This window comes from Chinchilla lanigera, unplaced genomic scaffold (genome assembly GCF_000276665.1).
Source record: "Chinchilla lanigera isolate Chin_1 unplaced genomic scaffold, ChiLan1.0 scaffold00140, whole genome shotgun sequence".
Lineage (NCBI taxonomy): Eukaryota > Metazoa > Chordata > Mammalia > Rodentia > Chinchillidae > Chinchilla > Chinchilla lanigera.
In genome coordinates this window covers 3,309,388-3,322,403 of record NW_004955541.1, presented here as the reverse complement: position 1 = coordinate 3,322,403, position 13,016 = coordinate 3,309,388, and the positions used below count along the sequence as shown (strand labels likewise).

At 48.5% G+C, this 13,016-nt stretch overlaps 1 protein-coding gene across 9 annotated transcripts in view; it reads left to right on the top strand.

The window, feature by feature from the left end:
- The first annotated feature begins 2,174 nt into the window (after window positions 1-2,174).
- Fanca (Fanconi anemia, complementation group A) overlaps window positions 2,175-13,016 on the top strand; it is a 47,294-nt gene continuing 36,452 nt past the window's right edge. For 6 of the 9 annotated variants that reach the window (XR_001232134.1, XR_001232135.1, XM_013507951.1 and 3 more), the window contains exons 1-10: window positions 2,175-2,261; window positions 2,477-2,586; window positions 3,217-3,310; window positions 5,434-5,567; window positions 5,684-5,779; window positions 7,115-7,188; window positions 8,731-8,843; window positions 9,660-9,742; window positions 10,815-10,848; window positions 11,294-11,360. Coding sequence is in view for 7 of the 9 variants with exons in the window: in XM_013507951.1 (XP_013363405.1) it covers window positions 2,195-2,261; window positions 2,477-2,586; window positions 3,217-3,310; window positions 5,434-5,567; window positions 5,684-5,779; window positions 7,115-7,188; window positions 8,731-8,843; window positions 9,660-9,742; window positions 10,815-10,848; window positions 11,294-11,360 (872 nt within the window). In the remaining 2 variants the exon portion in view is untranslated. Of the gene's footprint in view, window positions 2,262-2,476; window positions 2,587-3,216; window positions 3,311-5,433; window positions 5,568-5,683; window positions 5,780-7,114; window positions 7,189-8,730; window positions 8,844-9,659; window positions 9,743-10,814; window positions 10,849-11,293; window positions 11,361-13,016 lie in introns of those variants that run through there. The other 3 variants (XM_005411060.2, XM_013507953.1, XM_013507952.1) reach the window with 3 other exon arrangements.

Below are 13,016 nucleotides of genomic sequence, written 5' to 3'. Positions count from 1 at the left end.
GCACCACCATGCCTGGCTTGCAGCCATAACTTCTGAGGGTCACCATTTAGCCTCTTCTAAAGGTAAAACTGTTGGCATGGTAGCATGGATCATGGCTTTGCCACCACATGCAACTTTGGATCATTATACACCTTACCACATGCACCAAGGGGGGAAAAGCTGTTCTATTTAATAATTTCCTTGATGAAGCAATAAAAATTACTTATTAATTTTTATTAGTAAGCAATCTAAAAAAATACTAAGTTTAGATCCTTGAATGCACATCTTTTTAGTATTCTCTTCAGTATTCCACATCCTGGAATCCCAGGATCTTTGAGTGGAAACAGGGCAGGGAGTTTGTGATGCAGATGTCTCAGGATATAACCCTGAGCTTTTGCTAGGTAAAGATACTGAGAGCTAAAGTAAAGAACAAATATGAACATATGCGACCCTGCCTGGCTCGTTCTTCTCGACTTTTTTTTTAACTTTTAATTTTATGTTAAGAAACATATGTTACTGCTTTTATAATGGAGAGAGAAATCGTTTTCACGTTTGTAAAATATTTCACTTTTCCTTCTGAAAATGATGAAGATAGGAAGTGGACAAGAATGGTGGTCACATGTTGGTGGCGTGGATTTGTGCCGAGAAACATCATTTAGGGGCCATGGCAGGGTACAGCCTGATCTCCTGTCTCCCTGTGGGGGGACCCTGAGGCGCTTCTGAGTGCTAGGATTACAGGTCTGTGCCACCTGCTAGACTCTTCTCAGGTGAGTCCTTTGGTTACAACCATGACAGTGCCACCTTTGGGCCAGCAAGGTGGAGGAGTGTGGTCCTTCGACAACTTGGTCAGACTCCTGGCTTCCTCTCTCTCTCTCTCTCTCTCTTTTTTTTTTTTTTTTTTTTGGTATTGGGAATCGAACTCAGGACCTTGCACTTGCCAGGCAGCCGCTTGTGCCTCTGAGCTATATTCTCGGCCCTTGGCTTCCTCTCTTGCTGGGGCAGCTCTTCTTCCTTTGGTCACCTCCCGCTCAGGGAGCTTCAGTCAGAGCAAAGTAACAACAGACATGTTAGGTCCAACCCTGTCATGTGCACTTTGCCTTCCTCTTAGGCTGTTGGATTCTCGGAACCCAGCAATTTTATGTAACTGTACTACTGATAGTTCTGTTTCCATCTTTCTTACTACCATTGATGAATGATTTTGCTGAAGGAAGAACAAAGTGGTAGAATCTAATTGAAATACTGTGTGCACAGTGTCTGTGCATATGCTTGGCATGTGTACATGTGGTCTGTGAACAGCAGCATGTGTGTCCACTGTGCATCTGTATGTGTAGTGTGTGTACACATTCATGTGGCATATGTGGGTGTGTGTGCACTGTGCTGTGCTGCTGAGTTCCAGCGGAGGCTGACTCTCTTGGGATGAGTAGCAGCTACTACCAGGGCTCCCCCCAGGCTCTTGCCACCCCTGCCACCCTCACCCCTGTCCATATCTTGCCTTGTGTAAGGAATCTGAGGTAATGTGGCTTCCAAATGTGGCTGTGGTAGTTGAACCCGCCCACCTCATTCCCTGGAGAACAATCCTTCCAGGAAGTGCAAATGCAGTGTGGCAGGTACCAGCCACTGTGCCACGGAGATGGGTGCCCCCGACCAGCCAGTTCCCTTGAGGAAGGGCCTTCCAGGGGAAAGATTAGGGTCACGTCGACCCCAACCCTTGGCGCCTCTCAGTGCCTGCAGCTCTGGATCAGGCCCTGGTCACCCTTGCTCTGGGCTTCCAGACACCCCTGCAAGAAAGACCCCTGTTCTGCTTTCCCGCCCTCCGAGACAGACGCGCACAGCAGCCTCTGGGAGTTTTCAGCAATGCGGGCCAGAGGTTTTTAGCATCTCCTCCATCTGGGTTGGCCAAATTGTCTCTTCAGGACCAGCTCGACGCATTAGCGACGCCATAGTTTCTTCGCACGTGACGCCACGGTCAAATCCAGGGCCAAACGCAGATGGACTTTTCTCCCATTGTCAGGCTCTCAACGAGCTTCTGCCACCACCAAAATGGCCGCCAGGCATTTCCACCCCAGGCCACTACCAATATGGCTAAAACGTGAGGCTCCCGCCCACTTAGGGGTGTGGCCGTCAGCTCATTAGCTGATGTGCGTCTGGCCACAGCCAATGGGAAGGTAGCGCGGGCTCCACGGCGCGCGTATCCGCTCTGGCATAATATTCTGCAATGGCTGGCTTACGGGTTCCGGACTTTTGGACTCCCGGCTGCAGGAGACCCTGGAAGGAGCTGCTGGGTAGGAGGGAGTCCGGCCGGGCCGGGGTGTGGAGCGGCGCTGCTCCTGGAGCCCCGGGGTGCCGACGTCGGCCAGGGTCACTTTGACGGTGTGCCCGCTTCTCCGCCCCGTGGCTCTGGGCTGGGCGTAGGGCTGGGGTCACATCCGGCTGAGGGACTGTGTCGCGGGGCGCGGGTGTCAGTGCAGTCACGTTTTGAAACTGATTTCGCTCTTAGCGGGAAGGGTCAAGCGGCAAAAACATAATCCTGAACGTGAACAGAAGTTAAAGGAATCAGCTGTGCAGCTCCTGAGACGCCACCAGAACTTGGAAGACCTTCTGCTTGAGGTAAGAGGGAACAGATGTACCTTGCGACCGCAGTGCTGCTAAGTGAAATAAAGGTGGCACTCGCCCTTAAATATCGCGCAACTTCTGTGAGAAAAGCCAGTATACTTAAAAAAAAAAAAAAAGCCAGTATACTTAAAAAAAAAAAAAAGCCAGTATACTCAAAAAAAAAAAAAAAAGACACTAGGAAACAGGCAGATAGGTCTTTTGCAAAAGCAAAAGACATCTAGCGAGGGGGAAGGGAGGAGAATTAAGAAGAATTAAGATGTGTTAAGTACATGCGCCTCCTCCCTAAGGTGAATGTAAGCAATATGTACTGCAAACATGTACTAATAAAAATACATACACTTAAAAAAGGATGTTGGCTTGACCTTTGCAGGCAGATTAGGTTTGGGGTTTTGAGCTTGAGAAGCATAGTGTACCTGAGGAAGGCAGCTGGAAGGAGCTGACCAAGGGAGAGGAAAAGCTGGAAGCATTTACCTCTGAAAGCCCTTGAATAGTGAATTTAATAGTAATTCTCAAAAGGCTGTAGTACATTGTACTTTTAAAATACTTGAGAATGCTGATTATGCAGGGATTATATGAACAGAGCCTGAATTTTAAAAGCAGCACTCTTCATGCTTTGGTTTCTAGGTAGAAGATCCACCTTGTAAGAAACTGTGTCTCACTTGGTTGATTGATTGTGACAGTGCTGAGGCCTGCAGTGATCTTTCCAGTTCCTTTATAGGTGAGTTATAGCTTCATTTTCTTAATTCAGTTATAGAGGACTTTTTATAATAGGTGATTGTGATCTGCTTATAAGTAGAAATTTGAATTTCCCCAAATAATGACTTTCTGCTTGTGGGTGTAGTCACCACTTGCACATAATGTTTTGTGACTTGTTTGGGGCTTTGCTGCTGGACTTAAAAACTGTTTGACTCACATTAGGCTCAGAGGTAGGAGGAACCGATAGGAGGAATGTCCCACCTCATTAAGGAGCGGTGCTGACAGGTTGCTGTCTTGGAGCAAGCAGACAGGACACCAGAGCATGTGTCTAGGTGGCACCCCCACCCCAGCTTGAGACTGAGATAGGGGAAACTGTGGGAAACAACAATATAATAATAATGATAAAATAAACCTTTTTTTGTCCTTCACATTTTTAGTATGTAATGATTGTTGTTTTGGAAAGTGATATTAACTAATTTGCTTAAAGTCTATTAAAAGACCCTTAATAGCTCTGCCTTGACAACTGACCACTAAATGCCACTGGTAAATGATACTGCTTTCTTTTCATAACTGCATTTGAATTTCTCAAATTATGCACCATCACTCCAGGAAACCAAGCTTAGTCATACATTCTTGTATGGACTTTGGGTCAAAGCATAAGAACTTATATAAGAATGTCTTTAACCTTGATTATAGAAATATAGACTCAATTCATTAATTTTTTTTTAGTTTGATTTTTAAGGAGATGGCTGCCATACTAATATAAGATTAAGGTCTTGTAAAGAAAAAGAAATTCTCTTACAGATAAATTGGAAACATGTGCTTAGCATTTTTCCCTACCTTTCTACTGTGAATTATATCTGGACCATAGCAACTGATTTCTAATACTGTAATTTGAAGTACCTATAACTATTGTATGTGGCTTACCTTAAGTATTTATATATGTTTTCAGAGCCTGGCAGATAATGGGCATGTACTACAGTTTTGTCTGTCTGTCTGTCTGTCTGTCTGTCTTTCTTTCTTTCCTTTGAGACCGGGTCATGCTATGCAGTTCAGGCTGGCCTTAGGCTCACTTTGTAGCCCAGGCTGATCTTGGCTGTCTTGTCTTTTTTTAATTCACATTTTAAAAAATTATTAGTACATGTTTCCAGAACACAATGATTACATTCACTGTGGGGAGTTAGTACATGTCCGTAACACTTTTTTTTTGAGACAGGATCTCACTGTGCAGTTCAGACTGGCCTTGAGCTCACTTTATAGCCCAGGCTGGTCTTGAACTCGCAACGATCCTCCTGCCTCAGCCTCCCGCGCGCTGAGATTACAGGTATGTGCCACCATGCCTGACCCTAATACGTATTTTTCCTGTTTTTTTTTTTTGAAAGTTAGTTTTGGAGGCAAGTGCATTAGAAAATACCTTGCTTGTGGGCATTGCCTGTTTCGACCCTGTCAAATGTTTCTGCTTTAAGGGCTGCAGGCCAGAGGCTGGTGGCTGTCTGAGGGCCAGTGTTCCTGGTCCCACCTGATGGCCCTGATGACTGAATGTACCTCTGGCCTCTCTGCCCCCAGATGCACAGCGGAGTACTGGGAAGGCCTTGCCAGTTCTGACTCAGCATCAGTGTGGTCAGTGGGGGAAGGCTTGGTTGTGATGCTGACATAGTTAATAAAACAGAGTAAGAGGCTGGAGTGTTGCAGTAGAGCACTTGTCTGGAGTGCCTGGAGCCCCGGGTTCAATCCTCAGCCCTGTCCCCTGGAAAAGAAAAGTTAATTGAAGACCCCATTGGGGTTCTCATTTCCTTGTGTTCCTTTGAGAGAGAATAAAGTTCCTTGAACACATTTGTGTCAGAATGCACCTCCTCATCCTACTTGCTGTGTGTCAGATGAGGCATAGCAAATGGATGTGCACAGCTCTGGTTTCAGACATTGCTGGTGATTGTATTGGAAGCTGTTTGACCAGTTCTTGAAGGATCCTCTTGCCTCCACCTTCTGACTGCTGGGATGACAGGAATGCTGCACTATGCCCAGCTATTCTTTACTTTTATAGGCAGTTTTCTGCAATGCTACTATTTACAAGATGCATTTGAAACCCAAGTCTTGTGTTTCTAGTTTCCCTATGTTCTCAGGGAAGGTTGTGGTTTTGTCTTTAAGGCTCTGCCTTGCGGGATCAAGCCTTAAGGCTGGGGATTCCTGTGGCCATCCTGGCAGCCAAGATAGTGGCCTGCAGCGTGAAGCAGGTGTGTTCGAAGCCCGGCCACCCTGTTCTGCTCAGCTTGGAGCAGAGGGTAAGACCCAGTGTCCCTTAGGTGGGAACAAATGGCATTGCTGTTGAACTCTTTGGGAAAATGGGACATTTCTTTTGATTGGCTTGTTTTTAAAAATATTTTCTTTCTCTTTTCAGAAAAAACTGTCTTCCCTGTTAGATGTTGCTCAGTATTTATTGGCACATAGTATGTTCTCCCGCCTCTCCTTCTGTCAAGAATTATGGAGTGTGCAGGTAATTTTGCAGTTCTAGTCAAGTTTTCCAGGGGTGTTCTTTTGACTTGGGACTCTCTGGGCTTTCTTAGGAATTCAGCCAAAGTCCTCAATAATTAGAGTTGTGGGGGCATCAGATGTTCTGTGGGCCGGAAGGAAGGACTTTGGTTCCCTGTTTGTCAGCATTCACCTGTCATTAGTAGTGCTTGTTAGAATAGACATGTGTCAGGAATGTGGTGCTGTGCCTTTTTGGATGTATTGTTACAAGGCTTTCTAAGGCAGTAAAGTATAGAAATATAATTTAAAATTTGGGAATGATGGCACACATCTGTAATCCCAGCACTTGAGAGGCTGAGGCAGGAGGAGCTCTGTGAATTTGAGGCCAGCCTGAACTATGTAGCAAGACCCTGTCTCAAAAAGGCAAAATAAAAAGCAAAAATATGTCCATCCATAATTTAAAAATTATATTGCTGAGCATGGTGGTGTGTACCTGTAATCCTAGCACTTGGGAGAGTGAGGTAGGAGGATCACTGCATGTTCAGGGTCAGCGTGGACTACATAGTGAGGCTCTGTCTCAAACACAAACAAAATTTGCAACAATAAGCTCTTTTTCTGGAGCATTTTGAATTCAGTAGGTTTATAGATTTTTGAAAAGTTCAGATGTGCTCAACAGTAACTGCTATTAGCAAGTACATGGAAAAAGGAAAGTTAAAGCTGAAGTGGTCGCCCCCAAGTGTCTTTTCAGTGTTATCCTGCCTGTGTTATAGAGCTCACTGATCTGGTAGGAGCTGTCATGGTTTCTGTACTCATTGCCATCCAGTTGGGGAAGCAGGCAGGGAAATGGATGTGAATGGCAGTGGTGGGTGTCTGCGGGTATACAGAACAGCGCAGATATGTGTGTAGAGTGGTCCTTATAGGCTTTCCCCAGACTGCAGCGAGAGGAGGATAGAGCAGGTGAATTTAGCACAAGAGGTGGCGGGAGGCAGGTGAGCAGGCCTGAGTGCATCCTGTGTGTGCTACCTGCCCGGCCACCTCAGAGGTCCTCGTGGGAGAGGCCCAGCAGAGGTCCCAGGCACACATCACAGTCTGAGTTTTATCCTGAAAGCTGTGAAAAGACAGTGAAGCTTTGAAAGGCAAGATGGACTCGCCTGTGTGGTTGGAGCATGTGGCCGCAGCGTGGGGAGCGTGGGAACACCTTCCTGGCTCTGGTGGGCAGGAGTCAGAAGACAGAAGAGCAACCACGCCAGGCAGCAAGGGGCCATGTGCGGAGGGCCTGGGACTTAGTGGGCAAGGGGCAGATGAATTGTGTTGGGCAGGAGTCCCACATGGGACTCATCGTGCTGTTTTTTTTCCTCAGAGCTCTTTGCTGCTGGAAGCTGTGTGGCGTCTGCATGTGCACAGCATTGTCAGCCTGTGGGAGCTGCTGGAGAGGTAGCGGGCAGGGAGTGGGAGGCTCCACACCACTGGGCTTTTGGCTTTGCTCTGTGGTCTGAAGTGCCAGGTGCTTGGGGACAGTGCATGTTCATTAGTATGTGGGGACAGTCCCCAGGGTAGGCAAGGTCAGGGCATAAAACAAGTTGAATATATTTGGAGTGGTTGAATCATTCAAAATATGTTCTCTAACCAGAAGGGAATTTTATTACAGTCAGCACCAGAAGGAAATTTGGAAAATCCACAACATTTGGAAATTAGCAACAACCTCCCTCCTCCTGCTTTTCTCCCCTTCCCTCTTTCTTCCTTTATTCCCTCCTTTCCTTCTGTATTGGGGCACTGTACCACTGAGCTACATCCTAACCCTATTTATTTATTTAGTGGCAGGGTCTTGCTAAGGTACCCAGGATGGTCTAAGTTTGGGATCCTCCTGCCTAAGCTTCCTGAGTGGCTGGGATTACAGATATATGCCCCTGTACCTGGTTTAAACAACATATTTCTAAATAACCAGTGGGTTAAAGAATCACAAAGGAAAGTAGAACACATCTTGAGAGGAATGAAAATGAGAACAGTGTGCTAAAATTTACAGGATACAGCTAATGGAATGTTTAGAGGGCAGTTTACAGCTGTGAAAGCCTCTCTTTGGAAAAAGAATGTTCTCAAATCAACCTAGGTTTGGATCTTAGAGACCAGGAGAAGGAGAGGAAACTAATCCTGAAGAAAGTAGTAAGAATCAAAGCAGAAAGCAGTGAAGTAGAAAACAATGGAAAACATAAATGAAAAACAAAGGTTCCTTAGAAAGAATTGGTGAGGGCCGGGATAATAGCTCAGTGGCACAAGCACCTGCCTGGCAAATGTAAGGTGCTAAGTTTGATTCCTAGTACCAAAAAAAGAAAAAAGAAAAGAATTGACCACTGGGCCACCCATTGTAAGCTATTCCTAATAAGTGAGCTGTGTGGAGATGGTTATTTTTGTGTCAGTAGCAAGCTAGGAGAAGCTGTGTCCATACCCACTTGGACTTCTTGGGCAGAGGCCTAGGCCAGTGATGGTGAACATTTTTTTTATTTTTTTATTTTTGGTTTTTGTCCGGTACCGGGAACCGAACTCACGACCTTGCGCTTGCCAGGCAGGCGCTTTTGCCGCTGAGCTAAATCCCCAGCCCCATGGTGAACATTTTATTTGTTTTTTTTGGTGCTGGGAATCGGACTCAGGACCTTGCGCTTGCCAAGCAGGTGCTGTGCCACTGAGCTATCTCCCTGGCCCTTGGTGAACCCTTTAGAGCTTTCAGTGATACAAACAGCCTGCTGCGGCATGTGTGCTGTAGGTTTCCACCCCTGTTACTGGCTGGTATTCACCGGCCACACTTCCTAGTGAAGTGAGTATTAAAACTGCCCAAACCTCCACAATTCTGTGGAGCGTCATGAGTTTGAGGTCATTCTAGGCTACCTAGCAAGATCCTGTCTCAAAACAGAGAACTAGTAACTGCTTCTTGAGAGAGATGGAAGAGGGGACAGGCTCCATCAGGCCTCTGTGTGTCCCCAGCCATCCTGATGTGCAGGCTGTGACGGCGTGGCTTTTTGGGAACCTGCACCTGCTGTGTGAGCAGTTGGAAACATCCTGTCCGTCTGACGACACCACCAGGGCTATGCTTTCTGGTAGGGTCACCACAGGCAGGGCCTGGAGAATAGGCACCTGCATGGGTGGGGAATGAGACACTGGCAACCTCCATGGGCACGGGACCCAGCATGACACTGGCTCATCTGGGGCAGCTGTGGACTCACACTGACCTGGGAGCTGGGGATTCTAGTCAGGCAGCTGGGTGATGGAAGCCCCCAGCCCCGCTGCACTCAAGCCACAGACCCTTGCATTGCCAGTGATGCCCAGGAAGGGCCTCAGCACATAAAGGCTGGGAGACACCAGCAGCTTGTGGGTTTCTCCTTTGCAAGAGGTATTCTTCATGATGTTTGAGGGAGTGTGGCTCCTGGTGCTGGTCCCAGAAAAGTGAAGTTGAGGCTGGAGGTGGAACAGAGAGCCTCCTTAACTTCATGCTCTTGATTCCAACCTTTACAAAGGCATGAATTGCATGCCATCTCCCTCCGCGGAATGCAGGGCTTAGGTCCTCCTGCGATTGGGGCTGGCTACACATCATCCAGATATAAGCCATAACAGTATCAGGGAACATCCATCAGAAATTGCTTGGAATCTACTCTGTATTAAGAGCCCTGAATATAAACATGATTTATAAGCCTTTCCCTCTAAAGTAGGGTGCAGGAAGGACAGTGGCGTGGTGAATGACTGTGCTGGGACTGGGTGGCAGGGCCGACTGCAGTTTTCCCAGATCAGATGCTCTATAGGTGCTGGTCAGCTTTCCAAGCTGTGCCCACACCCCGCCCTCTGTAGTAGTACCTGTGTGATTCACAGCTGTTTGAAGACCATAGTGCCTTAGATACGTTGGGTTTATGCCTTTTCAGATTTTGTGCAGCTGTTGGTTTTGAGGGCATTTCAGGACAACTCGGATCTGGGAAGAACCATGGAGCCTGAAAAGATGCCTCAGGTTAGAGGAAGAGTGAGGTGGGAAGTTTGGAGAATTGGCTTTGTTTTCACAAAAGGCCATGGCCCAAAGAGGAACCCCCATCCACACTTTTACCCCTTTTGAACTTTCCAGGGCCAGTGGCTGGCACTCTGTCCATATTACAGTCTGAGCTCTCTGTGGGGGAGTCTGTGGGGGTATGAAGTGTCCTGCATGGTGTCCCTCTGAAGTCTGGGAGATGTGAAGAAAAGATACCGGCAGAGATACTTTCTCACCCAAGCTTTCTGGCCCCCACAGGTCTCCAGGGAATGGTCTTTAGCACCTGGCCTGTGCTTGCTGGGTTTTATTCAGACTGCCTGGCCAGGGCACTGTAGCACCCGAGAACATCTCACTGGACACTAGAGTACCTGTATTAGTTACTCTCTCATTGCTAAGACAACCCCTGACACCCACAAAAAAGGAGGAAGGGTTTATTTCAGCTCATGTTTTACTCCATCACTGGTTCCTTCCAAGGCAGGATGGCATGGCGCAGGTACGTGGTGGAGGAGAGCTGCTCAGGACATGACAGCAGGAAACAGAGTCAAATGGGGAGGAGGGAGATGGACCCTTCCAGGCTATGCCCATAGTGACCACTTCCTCCAGCCAGGCCCCACCTCCCATAGCATGTTTGTCTATAATCTCATCCATGGATTAATCCACTGATGAGTATCTTGCCCCCCATGATCCATCACCTCCCAAAGCCAAACCTCTGAGTACCTGCAGCTTTGGGCATCATCTAGATGTAAGCCATAACAGTACCCAAGACGCCCCAGCAGGCCCTTGTGCCCTGTGTGTGCCGATGCCGGGACTGTGGCTCTCGGCCTTGCTGAGAGCACTTGTGTCATGGCTGGAACTTGCAGAGGGGCTCATTGAGTCTCAGTTTGGGATAATTTCTGGCCTTAGAAGAAATCTTAAAAGTAATCCTTTCTGGAAAAAAAAAAAAAAAAAAGTAATCCTTTCTGGAAAGCAGTTCTCATTGTACTTTATATAATAGTTCTTTTGGGTGGCACATGCAGGTCACTGCTTGAAAATTGCCATATGTGCCTTGTCCTGACAGGTTGCCCTGAGTGTGCTGCAAAGAATGCTGAGCTGTAAGTTGATTCTCGACCTGGACTGTAAAGTTTCCGAATGTTGAGCCTTGTGTGAAGCAGGTGGTCCTATGTGTCACTGTTTTGGCCTGCTTCTGGTGCTCCCTCTGGGCCCCTGTGTGGCTGTGGTCTGTGTGCCCACCCTTGGCTGGTAGCCCTTCTGAGCAGTCATGTAATGTGCCCTTGGTTGTCTGCATGTGTGGGTGACTCTTCTACTTTGGAGACCTCAGTGCCTGAGGGCATTGGATGTTACCATGGACAGGTGCCATCTGGACATCTGGGGGCCTTGGGAGGCCTAAGAAAGTGACCCTGTCTGGGGGAGAGGGGAAGAGAGAGTGAGTGAGTGAGTTTGTGTGTGTGTGTGTGTGTGTGTGTGTGTGTGTGTGTCTGCATGCGTGTGACAGCTGTCTGTGCTGACGTGGTTTTCTATTGCACATTCTCTCCTCAGCTGTGCTGGACTCCTTGGCTGCTGGTCTTCAGGAGGAGTCTCCAGCTCACAAGGCGGTGAGGTCCTGGTATGTCTGGGGTGGGTGCTCCTGCTCGTCAGGACCAGGTAGCAGCACTGGTCCTGGGCACCGTACCCTGCCCTTCCTGATGACCTTGAGAAGGTTCTGCTGGCAGCTTGGCCTTTGCTCAGCCTCCTCTGCCCAACCTGCTCTGGCCTAGCAGAGGCCCCAAGGGTTGTTGCAGCTCCCCTTCCTGTGCCTGGGTGACGGCCTGTGTCCTGAGTGGCTGCTGCTTCCCCAGCTTGGTGCTTTCTAGAGCTGTGCTGTCCTTCACCTTCCAGCTCAGCTCACTGCTGCCATCAGCACAGACTCACCCACCTCAGTTCTCTCTCCAGGGCACATGGAGATGCACGGAGACAGACTGCAGTGGACGTGGGGGCTGGGGTATCCAGATGGGCAGGGCCTTAAGGGGAAAGTCTTGAGAAGCCAGGCGCAGTCCCCACTATTTCCAGCCTTCTCCATTGTTCTGTTTTCAGTAATTTGCCTAGTGTTCTATATGCCACAAGCACTGGAGCTGTACTTAATGGATGCACTTACCACTGGGTACTTTTATAGAAAGTAAGTGCATGTTAGTCTTCTCAGGCTACCACAGCAAAGCCAATTGACCATGGGTAAGAGCAGACCTGTCCCACGGTTCTGGATTCTTGGGGTTCCTTCCTGCAGCACTCACCAGGTGTGTGGAGAGGGGACTGCTGGTCTCTGGGCAAGGGCTCTAATGCCACCATGAGGCCCCTACAAAGATGGTCCCATCAGGGGTAAGGGCTTTACCATGTGACCTTTGCAGGGACACGGTCTGGTCTGTACTGTACAACCAGATTGTTGAAGTCGGTGTCCTTGGAGCCAGGTAGTAACTGACTGTTTTGGTTTTTAATGAGTTGCCAGTGCTTTTAAGATCAGACTTGCTCTGGCAGCTGGAAGGACCAGCCTCCTGACTCTGGGCTGTGTGCTCTGAGGTCTTGCCCTGTGGAGTTGGCCAGCAGGGCCGAGTCTGTGCCTCTTGTGGTGTCTTTGTCTGCACAGGGCTGACACTTGCAGTGCTAGGTGACCTGCAGGTAGCTAGTTTAATCAGTGAGACCACTGACAGTCACGTGGGGAGCTAGGGATGCAGGTCCCTGCAATGTGGGTGTGAGCGTCATGTCTGTTCCAAGGAGTCTTGCACACTTGTGGGTTCAGTGAGCTTCGGGCTGATGGTGACTTTGTGTTAACAGCCCTCAAGTACCCCTCAGGCCAGACTCTGTGCCCCCCATTTGCCTCTCATTTCCTCCTGGCCTGTCCCATGCAGGCCACTGAGTGCCTGACCTATCCTCCTTCCAACCCTCCAAGGGGTGGCCCTTTCTCTAGTGTCAGTAGCTGCTTTATGGACTGTATGTGCCACTCATGGCCCTATCTGTGCTCCACATTCAACAGCACCTTGGTGGGGAGGGTCTGTGAGTCCTGTTTCACATGGTAACCTGAGGCATGTGAAGTGGCTGAGTTTGCTGGGACCTGGTCCTGTCACACTGCTGTCCTTGATAACCTGGCCTCCATCCAGCCTGTTCTCCCCAGTCTCTGTCCAGTCTCCCACCTGCTCTGTCCTTCCTATTGTGCATGTCTTCTCGACACAACCTTCCTTGGATTCCACCTGAAGCTCATGGCTTCATGTCCTGACTGGCAGATGGCTATGCC